General features: G+C 36.3%; 3 protein-coding genes across 8 annotated transcripts; all 3 read left to right on the forward strand.

The window, feature by feature from the left end:
• Positions 1–1,029: 1,029 nt before the first annotated feature.
• LOC101266467 (DNA polymerase zeta catalytic subunit) lies at positions 1,030–15,415 on the forward strand. 6 transcript variants are annotated; one of them, XR_011213262.1, is made up of 16 exons: positions 1,030–1,282; positions 1,361–1,443; positions 3,260–3,317; positions 3,734–3,783; positions 3,895–4,007; positions 5,022–5,064; positions 5,613–5,681; positions 6,929–7,081; positions 7,171–7,342; positions 7,428–7,519; positions 7,604–7,978; positions 8,208–11,722; positions 12,914–13,217; positions 14,091–14,377; positions 14,473–14,705; positions 15,012–15,415. XR_011213262.1 is itself a non-coding variant. In XM_010314523.4 (15 exons), exons 1-15 carry the CDS (start codon positions 1,171–1,173, stop codon positions 15,183–15,185), a joined length of 5,928 nt encoding a protein of 1,975 aa, XP_010312825.3. In that variant the 5' UTR covers positions 1,030–1,170; the 3' UTR covers positions 15,186–15,415. The 6 variants fall into 6 exon arrangements, 3 of the variants coding, with proteins under 3 accessions (XP_010312825.3, XP_069148579.1, XP_069148582.1); XR_011213263.1 differs by having other exon boundaries at positions 12,914–13,028; XR_011213264.1 differs by having other exon boundaries at positions 1,120–1,282; positions 7,171–7,346.
• A 1,579-nt stretch (positions 15,416–16,994) lies between these two features.
• LOC138340600 (uncharacterized) lies at positions 16,995–22,802 on the forward strand. Its single transcript, XM_069292494.1, has 5 exons — positions 16,995–17,739; positions 18,462–18,579; positions 19,635–19,987; positions 20,458–20,556; positions 21,191–22,802. The coding sequence occupies exons 1-5, from the start codon at positions 17,141–17,143 to the stop codon at positions 22,371–22,373; spliced, it is 2,352 nt and encodes a 783-aa protein (XP_069148595.1). The 5' UTR covers positions 16,995–17,140; the 3' UTR covers positions 22,374–22,802.
• A 93-nt stretch (positions 22,803–22,895) lies between these two features.
• On the forward strand, positions 22,896–24,340 carry LOC101245206 (probable 3-hydroxyisobutyrate dehydrogenase-like 1, mitochondrial). Its single transcript, XM_004230161.5, has one exon. The coding sequence runs from the start codon at positions 23,133–23,135 to the stop codon at positions 24,198–24,200; it is 1,068 nt and encodes a 355-aa protein (XP_004230209.1). The 5' UTR covers positions 22,896–23,132; the 3' UTR covers positions 24,201–24,340.
• Positions 24,341–24,466: the final 126 nt, after the last annotated feature.

The raw sequence follows: 24,466 nt of genomic DNA on the forward strand, positions 1-24,466 counted from the left end.
ATGGATTCATCTTACTAAAAAATAAGTGTCTCATATTAATTGTCTACGTTACCAAATCAAGAACTTATTTATTCATCCTATATACTGTTGCAATTAATTATTTTTTTAAAGTATTCATATTTGTTTATGTTTTTTAGGGAAATATTAGTAAAATTATGTTATTAGTTATAATTTTTTAATATGCATGTGTAAAAAGAAAAAGATCAATTAACATGGGACGAAAGAAATGGTATTTAAAACCTGTTTTCTCCATAAAACCTTTCCGGCCAATAAGTGGTTGAAATTTTAGGATTTGTGATGACAATGATCGTCAAAATCCAAGTGGTTCCAATAGTGTAATAGTTAATTTTTTATTTTTGTGTATGGTGATTGATTGGACGAATAAAATTTCTTTACTTCGAGATGAAAATTAGAACTACAAATTTGGGATAATATACTATTTTTCCTATGTTTCATCATTTACTGTTGTTGTTTACATTTAAAAGGAGAAATAGCCAAATAGGTAGAAATACTATGTTGTTTTCTTATTTTGATTTAAATCCTAGTAAACATCCAATTTTACCCATTTGCTTCCAGAAATATCTGTTTCAATTTATTTTTCATAAGAAATACTACGTTAGCAGGCACATGGACATAGATTTGCCACACTAAAAAAAAGTTTTTAAAGTCGAAATTAAAAAATAATGAATAAAATTAAAGTCATATCTGAATATAAATTTAACATCTCGAGAAATTTAGACATAGAATTGAGTTGAAATTTGAAAAGAAAAGTTATTGAAATTGAAAAACGATATTCAATCAATTTATAGAATTTAAAACTTATTATATAAAACTAACCAAAAATTCATTTCCATATAGTATAAACAAATTACTACGTTTTAAAAATATTTTTATTAAAAAAGAATTTCCATGTTCAATCGCTACCCTAGGATATTTTAAAAACTTTTTAGTGCATCCATTTTATTTTTTATTAATTCTTTTCTTTTCACTCTCTTTATATATAAAATATAGTTGGGCCCGGATCTACCCGACCCAAATCTTGTAAAACAAGTTTCCAAGTTGAAAAAAAGTTTCAACGCCTCTTAATATAAAACCGTGAAAGCGGCGCCAAACGGAACTGGTACCGATTCCAAAAGCAGATGAATCAGAAACACCAAATTGAAGAAGAAAATGGCGGATTCTCAGGCCGATTCGAAATTCTTCAGTGTTCGAATTGTTTCAATTGACTATTACATGACCGCTCCACTTCCTGGTTTTGACATTTGTTACAGCAGTTTCCAAGGTTCTTGAATTTCACTACTCCGCTCGCTAGAATCGGGAGCACTTGTTTGCGATTCTTAATTTTTCTTTATATGAACAGGTGGGAGAGTTAATGAAGTCCCGGTGATCAGAGTGTACGGCGCCACTCCTGGTGGCCAGAAGACATGCTTGCACCTTCATGGAGTAAGCCCGAATTTTATATCCTCGACTTTCTTGTATTTCTTGTTCTAAACATCTAACGAGCGGAGAGACTGTATTTAGGGTTTGATATATAAGTACACTTTAGATGTGCAAGATTGTGCCAACTGTAATTAGAAAATAGGGTAAAGGGTAACCAATAGATCAGTTTTCTGTATAGGGAGAAAACATATGATATAGTTACGAAGAAAGAATGATATCGACATAAAATAATTTCTGATAGGGAGAAAGCATATGATGGGGTGCCCAAGAAAGAAGGGTATCTGCATAAAAAAAAGAACTTCTGATAGCTTCTGATAGCTAGGGAGAAAGTATATGATATGGTGCCCAAGAAAGAAGGGTATCTGCATAAAAAAAAAAAGAACTTCTGATAGCTAGGGAGAAGTATATGATATGGTGCCCAAGAAAAAAGGTTGGTAGGTGATTAGTAAGAAATAATTTTGTACCTGGTATGTAAGTTCCATGAATGATGCTTTTATCTATCAAAAAAAGTAAATAAATTCCACAATGGATATGTTCAAAAGACTGATCCCAATGGCAAGAACAGCGAGAGGTTGAACCTGTACTTGTTTACCCTAGTTATAGATTATTTAACCAATATAATACATGATGGGATTCCGTAATGCATGCTAATTGTATGAGAAAGTTCTATTTTGTTTTTTTAAATTTTAAGAAGTCAATATTTTATCTCACATATTCAATTTCTCTTAAACCCTACTTAAATTCAAACTAAAGGCATTCTATGAAAAATGAAGTTATATCATTTTATTTTTTTGAACCTTTTCCACTTGCACAAAGAACAGTTTTGCTCTTCGACTGTACTCTTTTACTGTACACACCACAGAATACTGGTTTTATTATTGTAATTTAACATTTTGAATATGGTGGAACATATGAATAGTGAGACCTGGGATTGCTTTACATGTCTATCTGTACTGTGCTGGCCCCTTTTTTGCTGTTATTGTTATTTCCCAGATTGTAAGAGAAGACGGTTTGGTGCATTTGTTTATGAATTCGTTTGGAAATATGTCTGTTTAGTTTCTATGTCAGTAGTTTTTCCAAATAAGTTGTTCAATAAAGAAGGGTTTGAAGTTCTTTTCATTGAAACACCTCTTACACGAAAAAACACTCATGAATCTTTAAATAAAGTACCAACTATTGAAACACACTTTTCTCATAGTATTTTTTTTCCAAAAGTCGCCCAAATGCGCTGACAGTATAATAAAGATAGTCGTTTTTTTTTAAAAATTGTTTAGTGTTTTGACTTAGTATAAAGGGGATATATACTATCTGAAAATTGTCTCCTCGCCTTACCAATTGGGACTTGAGAGTCAATGGTGTATTTGGAGTTGCTAAAAGTATAGGAGTTGTGTAAACATATGATATTTCATAGTGATTGGAATCTAGTGCTACATCGTAACATGAATGATACTTTAGTAACTTCCTCAAATGTTTTAATGTTGATCAAGATATGTTTAACAATATAAAAGAGGAGATTTATCTTTCCAACAAGATGCTTTAATTCTTTGAGTAGGGTTGCAAGGAAGATCATATAATAAGGAGGGTGAATCTGCTGTTGGCACTTCTTTTTTTTTTTAAAAAAAAAAATTGCATGCTTAAAGGATAAAAATCCCAGTCTGTTAAATTTTTCTCTCTTTTTTCCTGTTCAACCTTGGCATGAAACACTCTTTGACACCGTTATCACAAAAAATGGTGGGCATCGTAATTGAAGAAGTTGACATGATTATACAGAATATTTGCTCGTGACTCCCTGGCTGACCTAACATGCATCATGTTGCAGGCCCTGCCTTACTTCTATGTTCCATGCTCGGAGCTCTTCCTCCAATCTGATGAAAAAGGTATATGCACCTTTTAATTTCTCTCTTTGTGGGGGGCCATTGTGTGTAGAGTAAGAGGAAGTTGAAGTGGTGTGTGTTTTGATCCAAAACTAATTACTTATAAGTGGTCAAACTTTTTATTGGCACCTTTAATTATAGTTAATCCGAAGGGATCTATTTCAATTGGAAAAATACGTACGAGCTTTTTGAATGCCTTGAGTTGTGTACTTTGATTGCTTTTACCTAAGGTTCTTATTATACGAAACCGTGGCGTGCATTAGTAGTTCAAGTTGTATGCAGAACATAATAAGAACAAGTTAACTCAAAACTGGGCGGGCATAATAAATTTTAGAAGCTTGTTAGATAATTTGTTTTCTACTGAAGTTGATATTTCACACTGTTTCCTCTATATAATTATCTGGATTCAAATCTTTTAGGGAGCGAATGCACGAATGCTCTAGCTCTTGCTCTTGAGAAGGTGCTCAAGGTAAGTCTGATCTGAGTGGAGTATCCTTTATTCATCTGATTTTACAGGTGACACTTTTCTGCAAATTGCTGATTGAAATTATGCATGGACTTGTCTTAAAATTTCTTTCAGCTTAAAGGCAATGCTGGTTCCAAACGTCAACATGTCCATGGCTGCAGCCTTGTACGAGCAAGGAAGTTTTATGGTTATCATTCTTCAGAGGAACTGTTTTTGAAGATCTATCTGTATCCTACATTGCCTAATGTTGGTGCTTTTTGCTGCGAATTAATGTAATTAGGTAGTAAAGAGGCATAGTAAATTCAAAAATAGACACGGTCAGATGGTCCCTGCCTCTTTATTTCTCAAGCCTTGAGGTTTGTTAATAACTGCCTGGCCCAAATAGTCATTCTGCCCTCTTTGGAATAAAGCTTCTTATTCTTTTAGGATATTGAGGATAGAATTATTTGTAGTTTTCTTATACTCTCTCATCCCATTTTAATGTACTGGACTGGTCTTCGCTAAATTTTAAGTGTAACATGCTGGAGTAATTATTGTATTGAGTCTGGTGAAGAAGGAGAGTTTGAGTGTGAAATATTTATGAGTTGGTTGAGGATATGGAACTCCAAATCTGAAGTAATATAAAGTAGTATTACTTCATATTAGTTTGAAATATTGGAGGCAGAAAAGACTTCCGTTGTAGGAAAGAGGTCATATTATGAGATTATGGGTGGCAAAAACCCACCCAACCCGTTTAAGTTTTGGCGGGTTGTTGACCCACTTATTCATTACCTCAACCCATTATAAATTGGTTGATATGTAACCCAAATTGGCTAATGAGAGATCTTGTCAAAATATTTTTTAAAAACTTTTTTTTTCAATTTGATATGTTATATGGTTCTTGTTGTTGCAATGGTCATATTTCACAGTTATTACCAAAAAAAATATAGACAAAGTTACGAATTTCCAAAAAAAAAATTGGGTTAGGTTGGGTATGATCTTGACCCGTTATATAACCCATTGCCTAACCCGTTTTGACCCAAGCAATTTTGGGTTGTGGTGGGTCTTGACCCGATTGTTGTCGATCCACCCAAATTTGACCCAACTCGCTCAATTGCCACCCCTATCTGAGATGCGACTATGGAAAAAGCAGGGTAAATCAAATAAGATTATTATATTTACTTGAGAAACTATTTGGTGTTTGTGCTCATATCTCTTATTATTTTGAGTTTTGCCTAGAAGTTCCTTGACAGAAATATAAGCTATCATCCACAAGACGTTTCACGTGCTGCCAATCTTCTTCTGGTACGTGTAACAAGTTTTTATCAATCTAGGTATTTTGGTCAAACATAACAGAGGAAGCAGTTGTTTGCTTTAAAAAATTTCCTAACATCATGCTGTTGTGAATTGTGATTGTACTACTTTGAAATCTAGGCAAGATATATGCAACTCCATGAAAGTATTTAAGATGCTGATTAGGTATATGCTATAAAATTTTGAGATAGTTGAACTGCATTGTAACTGAACTTGGTGAATGAATAGCCTCCACGATATATCTTTAAATCAAATTATCAAACTAATTTTAGCTATTGCATGTTTTATTTACTGTTAACTAGAGTTCGCCTCTTCTTCTTATTTTATTTTTTTGCACACTGTAGTGCTTGGACTACACATAAGCCATTCCTTGGTAAATAAGAATGTGATATATCTGCTATCTTAGTGTTGCAACTGGCAAAGAAGCACTCCTTGACACTGAAATTTCTTTCACTGCCTTTGATATCTTAGGAATTGAAGGATGGACCATCATTTTGTTTTTCCTGTTATCATTACAATTTTGTGTTCCTTCTATACAGGGAGGCGCAGTACTGGATAAGTCATTACAGCCCCACGAATCTCATATTCCTTTCCTTCTTCAATTTCTGGTAACCACTTTTTAATTCATGGATAGTGAACTCTTGTATTACATACTAAAGTGATAAGGGGTTAAAAGTTCTGCAGGGACAGGGGGATGTTGTATCTCAAGCATATATATAAGTTTAGAAGTACTTAAAAGGCAAATAGATATGTTATAATTTTTTTAATTTGGGAATACATTTATACGTACCAATATTAGCAGCACGTATATCTAGTGATGATTATCTCTGCATTTAAGCAATTGCCTTTTTATTTGTCCCTCCTTCGTGAATATTATAAGCTTTATTCCCTTATAGTAATTCTTTTGTCCTGGTAAATGGAGAGGTCCATGTTTCAGATAGATATGTTTAGAAGTACTTAAAAGGCAAATAGATATGTTATAATTTTTTTAATTTGGGAATACATTTATACGTACCAATATTAGCAGCACGTATATCTAGTGATGATTATCTCTGCATTTAAGCAATTGCCTTTTTATTTGTCCCTCCTTCGTGAATATTATAAGCTTTATTCCCTTATAGTAATTCTTTTGTCCTGGTAAATGGAGAGGTCCATGTTTCAGATCTCAAACCGAAGGGGCATGTTTCCCTGTTATTTTTGTTTCTATTCTCAACCACTGATTCTTAAGTTCAGAAATATAGAGTGATTACTCAAAACTAAGAAAGAGAACTATAAATTATTGTTAATTTCAAATAAATTAAGTTACTCAAAGTTAAGAAAGCAATTCTGTGTTTGTTAATTCTCTGAGAACTTTTTTGCCGGCTTCTATATGGACAATTCTGTATAGTTGATCCCTTGATATGTCTTCTGATTGAACCTTATTGAGAAGTGATTAGTATGCTTGGTTGTTTTTGTATGGTTTATGATTTCTTATTAACAAAACTCGAATAAAATAATTTTGTTGTTCTCTCTCTTTCTTTTCTCAATTGCTTTATTTCTGTTAGATTTCGTGGTTAACTTAAAATTTTGATAAAATATATGCTGCTGTTTACTTTTCTCGCATATCATGACAGTGTACTTTTTTTATTTTTTTTCCCGGGTAGACTCTCCTAGTTAATAACTGGTGATGTTGGACATGCGCTTAAGGTGAAGATATGATATCTTAGTTTCCAAATTTCTTCTTAGTATCATATACCATCTTCACAAGTGCATTATAAATGCTACCTTAGTTTCTAATAACATTTGAGATCCTTGCTTAATTCTCTCTGGCTGACTTATAAAATGTTCTTTTACCCTTCATGCATAAAACTTTCAGGTTGACTATAATTTGTATGGGATGGGCCATCTACATGTATCTAAGATGAAGTTCCGCAATCCAACTCCAGATACTTTCTCCCCAAGGAAAGCCAACTGCGTTGACAGAAGAAGGCCTTCTGATATGTCCACTTCCACTACTGCAGAGTTTCAGGTAAAAGGGCTTTCACACTATAATAGATATATTTGCTGTTAGTTTAATATGTGCTATTTATGGTATATAATATTGGTTACATCTCTTAGGTTGATTTAGATGGTGAGTCTTGTTTCAATATGCCAATTTGGATATCTTCTACAATTCCGGACAATTGGATCTGGAAATTATCTAGTCAGGCTGATCCTTCAACAGACCCAGATATTCCTAACATTAAGCGACAAAGTATCTCTGAACTTGAAGGAGATGCTAGTGTTGATGGTTGGTTGGTTTTTATGACTTGACAGACAACTTGTATGTGCTTACACTTCGATTAAATTTCTTAATTCGGTGTATGCTTATGCAGCAATTATGAATCAGCAGTTGATATCCTATATGTCGCTTTCACAAACCTGTTCCCAAGAGAAAATGGTTCAGTCACTAATACCGATTTGGGAGGTTTGTTAATAACCAAGTTTATTTCAGGCCCATTCATTTTTTCTAATCACTTTGGTTTATTTTATATGTTCTTTCTTGTATCAGGAGGAATTTGCGAGGAATGGGGTGCATGAAGTGGGCTTGCCTCCTGATCCTGGTAAACCACTTCGAGATGATGTCTTGAGAACACTTTCACATTGGATTGGATATGAAGAGATCCTAATGGGATTAAGCAATGATGTGAAGGTTTCTTCTGATATGCTGCAGTCAGTCAACTTATCAATGAATGATGGGAACATTGCCAATATTGGACATTGTGGCTCTTTAAATAGTATACGAGAACCGTCCAGATGCCCAGAAGAAGGATTATTTCAAGGTCATGTTTTGGAAAAAAGGGTGGGAACTGATGCATGTCCCAAACAATTGTTAGCTGATCAATTGGAAGCAACTGTTTCCATGGTAGCCTCACAAGATGTGAAGGTAAATTAGGCCCCTGGTTGTTGACTTGGTCACTCTGTGCAACATTGCTGTTGTTTCAGGTGCTGTTACTTTGTTTACTAGGGCTCATGCCTTGCTTGGATGTGATCTCTGGTTGGACATCCTGAGCATTGTTGCTTTCTATTGTTTGCTTTACATTTCTTTAATCTTCCTAGTATTCAATCCTTAATTTTCCAGAATCCATTTCCGATTCATATTGTTTGCAATGTAGGCTTCAGATCAGGACGCTTTAAGACTTCTAAACTGGCTTGCATCTTCTCAAGCTGCAGAGGACATAAACTCTGATGATGACCTTGCTCGGGAAACCATTTTGAGCCCTTTAATGCCAGCAACAACTATTGATACGGCGTTGGAGAAGGCAAATGTAGCCTATGAGAATGAATCTCAGCAAGAGTGTGAGGACATTCTTGATTCTGTTCACGATTGTTATTTTGAAGAATTAGACAGAAAGACTTCTCAGTCCATCAGCAACGATCATTCATGCAGAAGTTCAACGAGTACGATGATTCCTCAGCTGGATGGCTCCAATGATGATCCAAGCCCCATTTCTTTTGTTAATGAGTCATCTGAAACACCAAAAAGAACTAGGACATCTTCCCAAGCAGATTCTTGGAATAAGGCTACTTTAGCTACTAGCAATAAACACAAAAAGGAAAAAACAGGATATTGCTCTTTACCAATTGCTTTGGGTCAGAATTTGAATGATTCACATCTCACACCTAGCATTCACATTTGTGACGAAAGAGATGGCAGAGGAACTTTTTCTCACATGAATTTTAACAAATACCCTAATTTTCTAACGAGAAGTTCGAAAGAATCTGCTAATTGTGAAGTGGAATCTGGTATGATAGTTGAATGCTCTACACGTGATTTGATGAGGCTCAAAAGATCTTATCAGGCTGAGCCTTCTGAATATGGAAATCAGGTAAAAAAGGTACAACTTGGTGCAAAAGGAAAAGAGGATTCTTCTTTTAATTCAGAATCCATTCATGATGAGAAAGAGAAAATGCCTCATGATTTCTTGATATCTCGATCAGCGATCACGGATCAGCCTAGAGAATGTCATGAAAGGAACCCTCTTGCACTTCAGTTGCAGGTTGAGCCTGGTGACATCAAAGCTGACAAATCAAATAGTCCTCCTCATGATAAGTTGCCACTTCTATGTAGCTCTATGCAGGAAAATGCATCAACATCACAAGGGACTAAAGATCTATCCCAGCTTCCTGATGTTGAGAATAAAAGATCTGCCGTTTACATGGGAGGCTGTGGATGCTGTAGTTGCGAAAATATTGACAGCTGTGTGATATGTACAAAAATTTCAGATCCTGATCTTTGTACTTCTATAGTTGCTCCATGTTCTCGGTTCACATCTGAAACTGAAGAAAAATTTCCTGGTTGTGGGAAATTGCTGCAAACGAATGTTATAGGTTTAAGTCAATCTTCTGCTTCTCCTAGTTGTTCAATATCTACAGTAGTCGGTGTATCTGCTGATGATCTGGAACTTAAAGGCATGACCTTCATCAAGAAACCTCCTAAAGTGGAGTTCACAGATGAACCTAGACGCAATGCTCAGTCTGCATGTGGTACTCCTAGTTACCATGTCAACAAGAAAAATAAAATAAGGACATGTGATCAGGATAGAGGTTTAGATGAATGTCCCCCTTTCTTTGAGGGGAATTGCCTTGTTAAAGAAAAGATTTCCAGTGCAAATTGTGGAACAAGCAACTATGTTCCTTGTCAAGACAATTTGTTGGGTGTACCTGTTCATTATCAAAATGATGGATCTTATTTATACATGTTGACTCCTGTATATTCACCACCACGAAGTGAAAGTGTTCGTCGATGGCTGTCACTTGATTATGTAGTTTCTTCTAAAATGGATGTGGTTTCAGCCCCACCAGTGTACCCATCAACAAAGGTTTGCTCTGATCATATAGCAGAATCACAGGATTCTCAATCCACTTTTTGTGATCAACCTTTGATGTATTCTGGTTCCGAACCAAATCCAAATCAGCTTCAAGCTAACAAAAAATGTCAGGAAAAGAATGGCGTACAAATGAATCCTGTTGTCCCTGATGCAAGAATAAAACAAGATGAAGAAATTATTTTGAAATGTGAACCATCAATGCGTGGATCTCAAGATCTCTCCCAGATATCTGGTCCTGATAGAAAATCAAGGCTAACTCCGTTAAGTCAAACTGGCTTTCGAGACCCGGCTAGTATTGGTTGTGGACAGCAGTTAACAATATTAAGCTTAGAGGTCCAAGCAGAATCAAGGGGTGATCTGAGACCTGATCCTCGGTTTGATGCCGTAAGAATTATTGTTCTTGTTTTTCAGGAAGATGATGATTTTGGATCTGATACTCATGTACTTTTGCATTGCAATGGTGAATCAGTTCAAAGAAACCTTGATGGAGTATCTGAATGTAAAGTTTTAACTTTCATTGAAGAGAGGCAAGTGTTTTTTCATATCATAAAGATGATTAATTCTTTTGACCCAGACATATTTATGGGCTGGGATATTCAAGGTGGTTCCCTTGGTTTTCTTGCTGAACGGGCTGCATACCTTGGCATTGGTTTGCTTAACAAAATATCTCGCACTCCATCTGAGGGCAATATAGCTTCTAGAGACTCTGAAGGAGGAAAACTAAGTGATATTTTATCTGAAGCTGTTGCTGCTGACCCAATGTTTCATGAAGATGCTGCTATAATAGATGATGAATGGGGCCGAACTCACGCCAGTGGCGTCCATGTAGGGGGTAGAATTGTCCTTAACATTTGGCGACTGATGCGTGGTGAAGTGAAGCTGAATTTGTACACACTTGAGGCCGTGGCTGAAGCAGTGCTGAGACGTAAATTTCCATATATTCCTAACAAGGTATTGACAAATTGGTTTTCAAGCGGTCCTGAACGTGCAAGATACAGATGTATAGAATACTTTTTAGAGAGGACAAAGCTGAACCTTCAAATCATGAATCAACTTGATGTGGTAAATCGAACATCAGAGCTTGCACGGATTTTCGGCATCGACTTCTTTTCAGTTCTTTCTCGGGGTTCACAGTACCGTGTTGAATCAATGTTTCTGAGGTTGGCTCACGCACAGAATTATGTTGCCATTTCTCCTGGAAACCAACAAGTTGCCTCTCAACCTGCCATGGAATGTATACCCCTTGTCATGGAACCAAAATCTGGATTTTATGCTGACCCCGTTGTCGTTTTAGATTTTCAGTCACTTTATCCATCAATGATAATTGCATATAACCTCTGTTTCTGTACTTGCCTTGGTAAAGTTACTTCTACGAATGCTAATATCCTCGGGGTTAGTTCATATTCACCTGATACAAATGTGATGCATAATTTAAAGGACGAAATATTGCTCACTCCAAATGGTGTTATGTATATGCCTCCCAGGGTCCAGAAGGGGGTATTACCTCGCTTGTTGGAAGAAATTTTGGATACTAGGATTATGGTTAAAACAGCAATGAAGAAATTGGCTCCTGGACAGCAAGTTCTTCACCGGATATTCAATGCTAGGCAACTTGCTTTGAAGCTCATAGCAAATGTGACCTATGGGTATACAGCAGCTGGATTTAGTGGGCGCATGCCCTGTGCTGAGCTCGCTGACAGTATTGTCCAGTGTGCCCGTAGAACATTGGAAAGTGCTATTTCATTTGTTAACACAAATCACAGGTGGAATGCTAAAGTTATTTATGGTGATACGGACAGGTATTAGTTTATGCTGACTATCTAATTGAAATGCTTGCCAGGTTTTTTTAATCTCAACAAGCAGTAATCAATATTTAATGCTTGCACAGTTGCATTGATCTTGAAATGCCACATGGTTTTGAGTTACATATGAAATAGCTAGGAGATGTAATGTAATGGAAAATAATTAGTTTTATTGAAACATTTAATGATGATGAAATGCGTTTATTCATGCACATGCACTTGTTGGACTTGTTGATTCTTTTTTCTTCCAATCAGTATGGTATGAAGTCCAATAATTTATTTTCATGCTCCTCTTGTTTCTCTCCCTTTTCTGTGGTTTCCGACTTTGCACATTGTGTGTCTGACTGAGTTGGGGCATTGTTATCTGTCATATCTCACATTTTTATGATGGATAAGGAATGGTTGTGGCATTGGTGACTACACTAGGACTGCCAAATATTTTTAAAATGTCTGTGGGACATAATCAAGTTCTCAGTAGCATGTTTTGATTGCATCGTATGAGATATTTCTCATTTTAGCTACCATCTGATCTTTGTCTGTGAATCCTAGTGGAAATTGGTGGTTAGTCTTTGGCTATAAAGTAGTTTTTTAAGTGTCCATGTCAGTAGCATCTTTTGACTGGATCATATGAGATATTTCTGAGTTAAGAAACATTTATTTTGTCAGTAAATGCTTTGGGAGATGGAATCATGAGAGATGTTGACTAGAAGTTCAGAAACCAGCTTTGTTGATTCTTTGGTCAAATCAAAATGTAGTGTTTTTTATTGCAGTTTGAAGCATTTAGAGCTTTGTTAGTGTTAAGTTATGCCACGTAGCTTCACCTGTAATGAACCCAAATACTATCTCATTAGAAATTGAACAACTGTGGATTCATTCATCAGACTTGATGTGTCACCTTTGATAATTTAAAGTTCATTTCTCTCATCATTTAGAGCTCTGTTAGTGTTAAGTTATTTTATTTGTCTTTGTAGCATGTCTTTTCTCCTTAAAGGACACATGATAAATAAGCTTCCAACCATGCCACAAAGTTGCTCCTGTAATGAACCCAAATACTTTCTCTTTAGAAATGAAAAAACCATGGATTCATTCATCAGACTTGATATGTTGCCTTTGATAATTTAGAGTTCATTTCTCTCATTATTGTGTTGTTCTCATGTTTCAAGGTGATCCCTGCTTTTGTTTTCGCAGTATGTTTGTACTCCTCGAAGGACGGTCTGTTGAAGAAGCTTTTCGAATTGGTCATGAAATTGCATCAGAAGTAACTGCAATGAACCCAAATCCAGTCACGTTAAAGATGGAAAAGGTTTACCATTCATGCTTCCTCCTTACTAAGAAACGATATGTTGGTTATAGTTACGAGAACGTTGGCCAAAGCAAACCAGTGTTTGATGCTAAAGGTATTGAGACAGTACGAAGAGATACATGTGAGGCTGTGTCCAAGATAATGGAGCGCTCTTTAAGAGTCTTTTTTGAATATAGGGATATTGAGAAGGTAATTTTGATGTGTACCGACCTACGTCACTACCTTTAGTGTTATTAAAATTCTTTGAATATTTAAAATCGACAAACATAGATCATGCTTGACTATGTGGGCTCAATAGCGAGTTCTGACATGTCACGACATATTTGTCTGTGCATGATTGTACACAGTTTTCAGGCATTTTACAGACCAACTTCTTTGCACGAAGCCTATCTAAGCATGGATAATTTTCTGGCTGGTAAATTGCATTAACACAGGATTGATAGGCAAAATAACCAGTCTTGAGTTGATGTTAGGCAACAATACTGGTAGGCTAATGATTGGTTTCTATCTAATCTGGTTTAGAACCAGTGGCTATTCGACTTTAAGCAGTCTTTTTATTATGTGTATACACATGTATGTGGTCGCTGAATATTTATCTTCAGTTCCTATTAATCTGTCATCTTTTAGCCTTCTAGAGCATGAAGTATAACTTACATTGATTGCTAAGTCTTGAAAGAAATCCCTTTGGAAGCTATTTTATAGGAGTCCTCCAGGTGAAACATTGCTAACCTTCATGCACCTTTTCCAATTGGGGATGGGGATGGGGATGGGGATGATTCGTATTGCTGACCTAACTAGTTTGGATTGAGATGCAGTTGATATTTCTTATCTATTTGGTGACTGTGGTTTGTGAATCCTAAGTTCGGAATCTCGAGATCATCAATAAGAGGAAGCAGTACAGTAGCTCCAGCTAGTTCAATTTAAAGTAGTAAATTTACTAGATACTCATTTTCTGATTGGGTTGAAACAGTTATTGTCACTGCCATAAGGTTGATGTGTATGTTGATGGGAATTCCAAACTATGTAGTATCTATTATCAAAGTTCTTTTTATTTGTGCTTAGGTAAAATCTTACCTGGTGCGTCAGTGGAAAAAGATTATATCAGGCAGAGTATCTCTTCAGGATTTTGTGTTCGCAAAAGAGGTACGATTAGGCACCTATTCTGCACAGGCTTCTTCACTTCCACCAGCAGCAATTGTTGCCACTAAAGCAATGAGAGTTGACCCGAGGGCAGAACCTCGGTATGCAGAGCGAGTGCCTTATGTTGTGGTTCACGGTGAACCGGGTGCCAGGCTGGCTGATGTCGTGGTAGATCCCTTGGATGTTCTTTCAATTGATTCGCCTTACAGGTTAAATGACATATATTACATCAAGAAACAGATAATCCCAGCTCTGCAACGAGTATTTGGGCTCGTTCGAGCTGACTTGAATCAATGGTTTTCAGATATGCCTCGTCCAGGGCGGGAGGCTTCTGGTAAACGTCACCGATTTACTGCAAATGCACACAGAACTAGGATTGATTATTACTATCTGTCAAAACATTGTATCATATGTGGAGAACTGACCCAGGCATCTAGTTACGTCTGTCAGAACTGCTCCAGCAATGAAGCTATAGTTGCTGCTGCTTTAACAGGAAGAACTTCAGTATTGGAAAGAAACATCCAACACCTTGCTGCTGTGAGCACTTTTAACTCGTCAAGTTTTATTCTTTTATATTCTCTTTATAAAATTGATATTGATAGATGTTAACTTCAATCAGGGTTGATGATGATCCTTCTTCCCCCCTACCTGCTAATTGAGCTTCTCCTTTTTTTCTCTTTAGAGCCATATAATGATCCACTTGACAGAACACAATTGGTCCTGAGAAATTTCTCCCTTGGCTACACATACGCTTTTGCTGCATCCTAGATTCTCCAATATCATTTTACACCTAATAGCATGTTATCTGTGATATGCATGCTTACGATTATTACTTCCTTTTAGATATGTCGGCACTGTGGAGGAGGAGATTGGCTCATAGAAAGTGGGGTGAAATGCACATCTCTCGCATGTTCTGTTTTCTACGAAAGGAGGAAAATCCAGAAAGAACTGCAATCTCTCTCTGGTGTTACTACAGAAGCAGGTTTTTATCCCAGGTGTGTAGTGGAATGGTTCTAACTAATGCCTCATCTGTGTGAAAGATGTAGACTGTTAAAAGGGTATTTAGATATTTAAGGAACAATGTCTATACATATGTTGTACAACATTCTATTGAGTCTATTGTAAATATGCATGTGCTCCCCTAGTAGATAGATCTTCCAATAGTCCTGTAAAATAAATTAGGCCTTGTATACTATCTGATTTTCATATTTAGTAATGGAAAGTGTAACCCAAATGTTGTAAAGAAATTGTTCTTGTGTGATGGTAAGTTGATTGTGAGGAAATAAATCATTCTATGATGGCGAATTGATATTCAAAAATCCCTTTCTACAGTAATATGAATCATATGATCGGATAAAATTTACTCAAAGCATGTACTATTTGCCACTGTATATACATTAGTATAAATAATGGTGTAAAAAAATTCCTGTATTATACGTCAAACTGTTGCAATTTACTATAATTGGTTGAAATGAATTGTCAATTCACATTCACATTCAATAGTAAAAAAGAAAAGAAAAAAACAATCTCTAGCTTCACATTCACATTTAAAGGAAAAAAATACTTATATTTTCTATACCAACTATCAACAAATAAAACATGGAAAATATTTAGTTATTTGGTATGAAGCAATCAATAGAAACAAAAGATTCTCTCTGTCTCCTAAATTTTTTTTTATTTAGACATTAAAATTAAGAGTCCATTTGGATTAACTTAAAAAAAAGTAGTTTTTAAGTAAAAAATAGAAAGTCAATTTGAATACGTTTGTTTTTGGACTTATTTTACACTATGTTTGGATCATTGTTATCTATTGTATTGGATTGTACCGTTACTATACCTACAATGTTTGTTTTGATTGTTACTTAAAATGTATTATACTGTATTGTTAAATTTCGTCTATTTTATGGAACAATCAATTTGGTGTGTTCCGATTGTTACTTAATTTTTTTTTCAATTATATCTTTACATCATATTTCAAAATACTATTTTACCCTTTACCTTAATTATTTAAACCTAGTCAAGTCTTCTACCCTAGAATAATTAAGGATAATCAAGTGAATTTATAAATTACAATATATAATCAAACCAAACAATTAAAATGTTACTAAACAACAACAATCAATATAATCTAGCTAAACAGTGTATCTACCATACAATACAGTACTATAGAGTACATACAATACAATACATTATGAAACAATGGGTAACAATGATCCAACAAAGTTATTTTTACCTTGTCAAACACTTCGTACATTATTTTAAGTCATTCTTGACTTATTTTTAGTTGTTTTTTTTTATATTTGTCAAATACTTTCAGAAGTCAAAAATTGACTTAAAAATAGGTTTGATCATTTTTAAGCCAATTCAAACGGACTCTATGTTTCATGAACTTGTAATATAGTAACATGTTTCAATTAGATTCTTTGAGTTTTTTTTTTATCCGAGTTTAATATTGATTTACAAGGTAATTGAATTAAAGACATAAAATATGTTATTTTCTTTAATTACACACATTTACCTTATTAAGTCATAAAATAAAATTCTAGATATTTTTTAGTTGAGATTGATGTTTATAATTAAAAAAGATAAACATATTTTATATATTTAATAAATAAAAGAAAAAATTCAGGTAAAAGTTTTTCAAATTTTTTAACACTTTATAAAAAATTAAGATATTTAATTAAAATAAAACCTAATTCAAACATCTAAATAAATATCTTTGACAAATTTAAGGTAATAACTAGGTATTTAGCCTTTATGTAAAGTAAACTAAAATTCGATTTAGTAAAGTGGGAAAACAAATATGAATGTTAAAATATTTCACATAAACTGATATTTGAATATTACAAGTTAATCAAAATTAAATCAATTTTCTATTCACTTGCAAGGGTTTAAGGTTTTCTCCCTCCAATGGCAGTGAGGGTTTAGCAGTTCTCCTTCTTCCTTTCTCCATCCTCTCAATCAACACAACCATGGTTCTTTCTCTTCTTCTCCTTAGACGCTTATCTTCCTGTAGAACAAAACCTTATCTTTTCACCCTTTCGCAAACGAAAACCTTCTCTTCTTTTTCACCTTCAGATAAGCCTTCTTCTTTATCAGCTCGCATGAGCTTCGTATTCGACCAAATCGATGCTATTGAGAAAGAGCGGTCAGAGAAGGACCAAACCCTTCAACGAATTCGGGCCTGGCGTGAATCCAAAAAGGGGAATCAAACCCAAAACCAAGCCCAGAACCAAGACCCGGTTGGGTCAAGTTCGGGTTTTTCTGATGTGGGGTCATCGGAAATGGAGTTGGAATCAAGAAAGAATGATGGGTTTGAAGGTAGTGGTGGATTGATGAGTAAGAAGGTGGAATTGATGCATCCGTGGCCTGAGTGGATCGAGTTAATGGAGCGTTTGGTTCAGCAGAATTACTTTGATCATAAGAGAAAAGATGAGGATAAAATGATTGAGAATTTGGGGTTCAGTTTAACTGGTGTCGCTGAAGATGAGGGTTTTGATTTTACCAGGGATTGGAAGACTGCTCAGACTGCTGTTCTCAATTTTGGCAAAGATCGTTTCGATATGTTAAGGTCTGTTTTTTTAACGAAGAACACCATTTTAACCGTTTATTGGTTTCATTTTTCTTTATAGGATTGAACTTTTAACCATCAGATGAATTTAATTGAGCCGCATTGTACTCATTGCTCAAGTATTTAGCTGGGCAATACTTGTCAAGCTTAGAAATGATGGTGTTCATTTTGTCCCCCTTAATTCACGTTTACTTTAGGTAGCTACTTTTGTAACTTAATTGACTCACTATTGAGGAGTTCTTGCTTTCTTCTTATATGACTCTACTGTAAGAAGTACTCCTAAGTTTTGATAGATGAATGAGATCCATAGTGCAAAAAATGAAATTAGGTAACAACCTGAGAGCCTAGTTAATTAACTTGTGCAGTTTCCACTGTTCCTTTTCTTTCTAATTTTTTATGATATATAGCGGGAGGGGGAAATGGTTGAGGGGATTACTAGATGGGGAACAGATTCTTTACATACTGGAGGTTGAGGCAGCCACCAAGTAACCCCACAGTGAGTTTTTACTGTTCTCTCAAAATCATTGCTGATAATTAGATTGTTTTGATTATTGAGTCGGAAGCCATCAATTTTTAGTTGATTAACCTCACCTTTTGTATCCCCGTCCTACGGTTTAACTTGGAAGGAATTGAGCTGTTTGTTAAAGGACACTTAGAGTGTGCCATGACATTCTAGTGACAGACAATAACTCTTAATGCATAGGGTGATCAATTCATTTCAGGTCATTGTCGAGACAGGATCTCCAAATTTTGGTTGGTTATGGATGCCCTAGTACAGACAAGAAGGTGGTTTTTTCTTCCAAGTTATTGAGGAAACACGTTCATCTGGACGAAGGGGATGTAAGTTTTGATTCTTTGTTGTAAATATGTATTTCTTGTCTTATTAGAAGTCCCATTATTGATTCTTTACGAAATGTGGTTTCTCATTCCCATTTCTTGTATTTACTTCTTGTTTTGGCTCAATTTATTATCTTGATGAATGTGAAGTCTTGACGAGATTTGCCATGTAATGGAGGAAGTTCACAGTTCTTGTCATTTCGTGCATTTTCTGAAAAGCATTGTCTATTTTAATCTTCTTGTTCTCAAAATGCATCAAGATCTCCTGTTAGTGACTTTGCTTTCAGAAAGGGATAAACTCTAAACTTAGCAGCACAAGATTTTGATATAGAATGTTAAAATTCTTTAGTTTTCGTGTTAACTTTATAATATAGGAATATTCTGTGTACAAGCAATATACCAAAAAGTAGAGAGCCTACATGAAAAATGGTTCCTTGAGAAATAGTACTCAATATGGAGAATAGGAACCTCATGGTAGTGCACCAAAATGAAACTAAAAACAAGAGGTTATATTATTCTCCAATGTGAAAAGTTACTTTCTGCTCCACCACATGCTCTTTATTAACTAAATAAAATTGTTCATTTTGTAGCAGACTATGCTTTTATATGAGGCAATTACTCCATTCAACAATGTATTAGCTTAAGATCTAAAGAAAAATCAAGCTCTTCACCTGATTCACATATAGAGATGGTTTCAGATTAGCTGAATTGCTGGTAATGTTTATCTTGGACTTGGAGTGCTTGAGATTGTATCTTTAAAGCATCCGAAGATAGCTGTCGTATTGGACATACTGTAACATCATGAACCAGTGTAAGAAGCTTTTAAAAGTCTAAAGTGAGGTGCACATTGTTCTTTTGTACGGTGAATATTCACTATGATGACTTCATGATTTGTTGAGTATACTATGATCTGGGCTTTCACTATCTGTATTATTCAATGACCAATCCAAGTTATTGCATGATTATATTTTGGTATATCTCTTGTATATGGCCAAGATGACCTTGTTATTATCAATGAAAACATTACTTGATAAGAAATAAATACATGATTGTATCAGGTTTGCAGTTCTTGCAATTTGAGGAGTTCTTGTGAAAGGGCATATTTACTTACCAATAAGGAGGATGAAGCAAGGACAATGGATGTCATGCGTGTCCTATTGACTTTTGGTTTTAATGCAATCAATGGATCAGTTGATAATGAGAGTCTTATGAAGAAGAAATCTGTAAAGACTGTTGTTCGCAAATTGCTTCACGAAATAGTGAAGTTGAGTGCTGTTCCAATAGATCCAAATCTTCCACCTCCAGTTTTTAAAAAACCACCTCCAAAGGTGAAGCAGCCACCTCCCCCTCCGAGGAAACGAGTCGGACGTGATGACATTGAGATGAAAAAAGGAGATTGGCTGTGTCCAAAGTAGGTTTCATATCTTTTCTTCTGCCCTAAGCTTCCGTCATCCTTCTTTGGGAATCAATAGGGTTTTCAATATAATGAAGTTATATTTCCTGATCCATCTTAAAACTTTATTTGGACCTTTTCTATGCTGTTCAAGTGCTATTGTTCAGAAGACAGTCCCAATTGATATCTGTAAGGCACTGTATGGCATGATGTGCTTCGACATCAACTTTTTTCCGTTGGATGGTCCTGAAAGGTCTGCTGTGACCGTTTAGTATGTCCAGCACAAGCAAAGCAGGGCTTCACCTCAAATAGGGCAGATTGCGTGGTGATGAATTGTCTTATCTTCATTATTAGTTCACCCTTGACTCTTATATCTGTTGATCTTGTATTTGGTTTTTATGATATGAACTTAAGAGTGTTAGCGAAATAAATTGAACAAAATTTGTCAAATTTAGAGTTGAAACATCATTAACAAGTTACATTGCCAGGTGTGACTTCATGAATTTTGCGAAGAATACCATATGCTTACAATGTGATGCCAACCGGCCGAAGAGACAGCTGCTTCCAGGAGAGTGGGAATGTTCCCAGTATGTGCTTTACTTGCCTTTTCTTATCAATCTTCTCTCTTCTGCTGACATGAGTATATTGTTGATTTCAGAGCAATATGTTGAATTAATCAGGAAATGGTGTTTATTTTTGCTAAATTTATTCAAGCACCACAATGATAGATGCCTAGGCTTAGGCTTGAATCTAGTAGGAGTTGCAGTTTAACAAGTTCATCTTGATGAGGAGGACTATTAAGAAGCAACTTTTCGGTCTTCTCTTCATAGTCGGGAAATGGAGTTTATTTTTGCTATATTTATTCAAGCACCACAACAATAGATGCCTAGGCTTGGGCTTGAATCTAATAGGAGTGGCAAGTTTAACAAGTTCATCTTGATGAGGACATTTCTTTTCTTCATTATCCAATCACTATTCTCTGTTGTGCCTGGAACAAGCTGCAAATTCTATTAATGATTGCATATATGCCCTATTAAACTTGTACACTCATTTACATGCTCGTCTAAGTTGGCAATTTCCATTTGTTGCAAAATGTTCAGAAAAACATTTGTTGAAAGGCTTTTCTCTTGAGGCTTTCACTTTCTGATATGTTTATTACATATTGATTTACCCTTTCTGTGACACTGACAAAAACAATTGTTTCCTTTTATGAATTGGCAGGTGTAATTTCTTGAATTATAGGAGAAATGTGGTATGTTTTCATTGTGAATGCAAGCGCCCAGTTGATGACTATATGGTTGCTCAACAGCAGGAGAGGCTACAAGGATCCAGGACACAGATGAATAAAATATCTCGCCGGCAAGATGTTTCTAATGCATGGAATTTTGATTTTGATGATGATGAGTCAGATGGTGCAGACATTGCTGCCTTCGAGACTGCAGATTCTCGGAAACTGGGTGAAGATTTTCCCCTGGATAGGCAAGAACGAAGAGATACTTCCAGGAGCAATGAAGATGGTTTCCACAAGAGCAGCAGGCCTCCAAAAGGTTACGAAACTGAATACCCCGCACCTGGGAAACCAGGGGTAGGCTTTAATGACTTTGATGATGAAGAAGATGATGTCGACAGCTATGAGATAGACAGTAATGGAGCAAACAGAAGTTCTAAAATAGATTTCTCGGATATTGAGGTCAACTCCGAATCTGAAGATATTGATAGTGTTGATGACACTTTGCTTGTTGGTAGAAGGAACAGTTCCCCCGCAAGCGATGCACATTTTAGACAGAGACATCAGAAAGGGGCGTTTCGTGGTTCTGAGGATGCTGAAGTGGATTTTGACACAGATGATGAGCTTCCAATTAAAACTAATATGAGATCTAGTCAGGTTTCTTATTCTAAACCAAGATCTAGGAACAAAGGTGCCAAGAGTTTTGACTCTGATGACGATTATGGCCTCAGCTCCGACTCCGATGATAGGGATTTCAGAAGTCAGCAGAATAAAGGGAATAAATGGGGATCAAGAAAGGAATTTGGACGGAGAAGCAGCTCCTATAGTGAAGATGAGCCCTTCTCTGACTCAGAGAGCAACAAAGGTAGGTCATTTCACAAAAATAAGCAAAGAGGCGGTAAGGCTGGTCAAAATGGCAGATGGGACTCATCCGAAGTTGGTGGTGATGGGATAAGAGACAAACGATCCTCTTTTCGAGATAACATGAAAAGAAGTCCCAGAGACTTACGTGGAAGCAGCAGGAGAAGCCAAGATAATGGATATAATGATTATAGAAGCCGTGGACGTGAAGAATCTTATAAACAGCAACGAGGAAGAAATAGTAATTATGGTGATCAATCAGATAGTTACTTAGACGATGAAAGACATAGGAGGCCAAGAATAAATGTCCGATGAGTCTCAACATTCAGTTTATCATTTCAAGAGTTGGTTTACTTGCCGGAATAGCACTATGGGTCTCCTGAATGAGGAAATGGAAGGGTTATCAGAAGTCAGAAACAGCATTTCAACTTCTGAATAGCCATCATCACATCAGCTTCTTCCACCTAAGAGAGATGCACTACAAGGAGAAGTGTTTCAGTGACTGGGTACAAAGTTGATTGGCGAAAGCTTCATACAAATAAGCCAACTGGGAAGTAGTGATTATTCCCAGGCGATGACTTCCTTGTAGCAACCCTAAGCTTGACCTGCAAAGATGCAATATCTTCAATCTTCTTCCAAGTTTTTCATTTACTTCAGCTGATGATAAGATCTACATGTTGTAACTATAGACGTTTTTCTGTAAACAATAATTTGCTAATTATTGATATTGGTCCCGTTGTAGTATCCTACAGAATTACACTTCATTAATGCATTTCTTAGCTTATCTGGTTGCCTAAGTCAATACTGTAATCAAAAGGACATGGAAATGTTGAGGTTCTCAGTTAATTTGTATACTAAAATGTAAATAACCCCACATCATTCAGCTACTTCTACTGAGTGGGGAATTATTCTGTATATTTTCAGGTTGAACTGGAAGAGCAAATATTAGTAATTCATCCCAAACAGATTAAAATATTAAAAAGTTGCTGTAAGAATTTGGTTATTTTGAAGTATATAAGCCAAGAAAATAATACATCTCTCAAATATAAAGAAAATAAAAATCTTCCATTCTCTATGATTCATAATATATCTTCTTCCTTTCATAAATTTGTGCGGCTACTACGTTTACATCCCCACCATTGTCACTACTCGCCCCAAACAATCCTCACCGTCACCGCCGCCACTATCACCCATCTCTGCCGTACTATGGCAACAGCCGTTGACCCATCCAATACTCGTCTGGGATGGATCGGTACCGGAGTAATGGGCCGCTCTATGTGCGCCCACCTGATTAACGCCGGATACACCCTCACTGTCTTCACTCGGACTCCATCCAAGGCTCAGGAACTTATCTCCATGGGAGCCCACTGGGTTGACACTCCAAAGGCCGTCGCTTCTCAATCCGACGTCGTTTTCTCTATCGTTGGCTACCCTTCTGACGTTCGCCAGGTAATCCTCGACCCAAACTCCGGCGCTCTTTCCGGTCTGCGTCAAGGCGGCGTCATCATAGATATGACTACTTCCGAACCTTCCCTGGCTGTTGAAATTCACTCTGCAGCCTCTGCCGCTGGCTGCTCCGCCATTGACGCCCCTGTTTCTGGAGGAGATCGCGGAGCTCGGAATGCTGCTTTATCCATCTTCGCCGGTGGAGAGGAATCCATTGTCCAAAGGCTTAATCCATTATTTAACCTTCTTGGCAAAGTTTATTACATGGGTGCCCCCGGAAAAGGGCAGTTCACAAAATTGGGGAACCAAGTAGTGATTGCTTCCTCTATGGTGGGACTATGCGAGGGCTTAATTTACGCGCATAAAGCTGGTTTGGATTTGAATCATTTTGTGGATGCCATTTCAACAGGCGCAGCTGGCTCAAAATCATTAGACTTGTATGGAAGCAGAATACTTAACAGGGATTTGGAACCTGGATTTTATGTGAATCATTTTGTCAAAGATTTGGGGATATGTTTGAGGGAATGCCAGAACATGGGTCTCGCATTGCCTGGGCTGGCATTGGCTCAACAGCTCTATCTGTCGCTTAAAGCTCATGGTGAGGGTGATTTAGGAACCCAAGCTCTCATTCTAGCCCTTGAGAGGATTAACAATTTGTCCCTTCAATCTGAGGCTTCTGCTATTGGCAAACCTTAGACTGATTATCTGTTTGATCCTTGACCACTATGTATCCATTTCTTAATGTTAAAATGTCCTGACATTTGTATTTTGTATCGTTTATCCTTCTATGAATGTTGATTTTCTCACACATATATAAGAAGGTGAGAGTTTGAATATTCTGTAGTACTTGATGAGACTTCCAGGGCAAAAGATCTCGAATTGAAGTTGTTGGCTACAGTTTCTTTAGTGTTCATTGTGAATCAGGCAGGAGTATTAAAGGCCCTGGATTTAGGTTGTCCAGA

This window comes from Solanum lycopersicum, chromosome 1 (assembly GCF_036512215.1).
Source record: "Solanum lycopersicum chromosome 1, SLM_r2.1".
Classification (NCBI taxonomy): Eukaryota; Viridiplantae; Streptophyta; class Magnoliopsida; order Solanales; family Solanaceae; genus Solanum; species Solanum lycopersicum.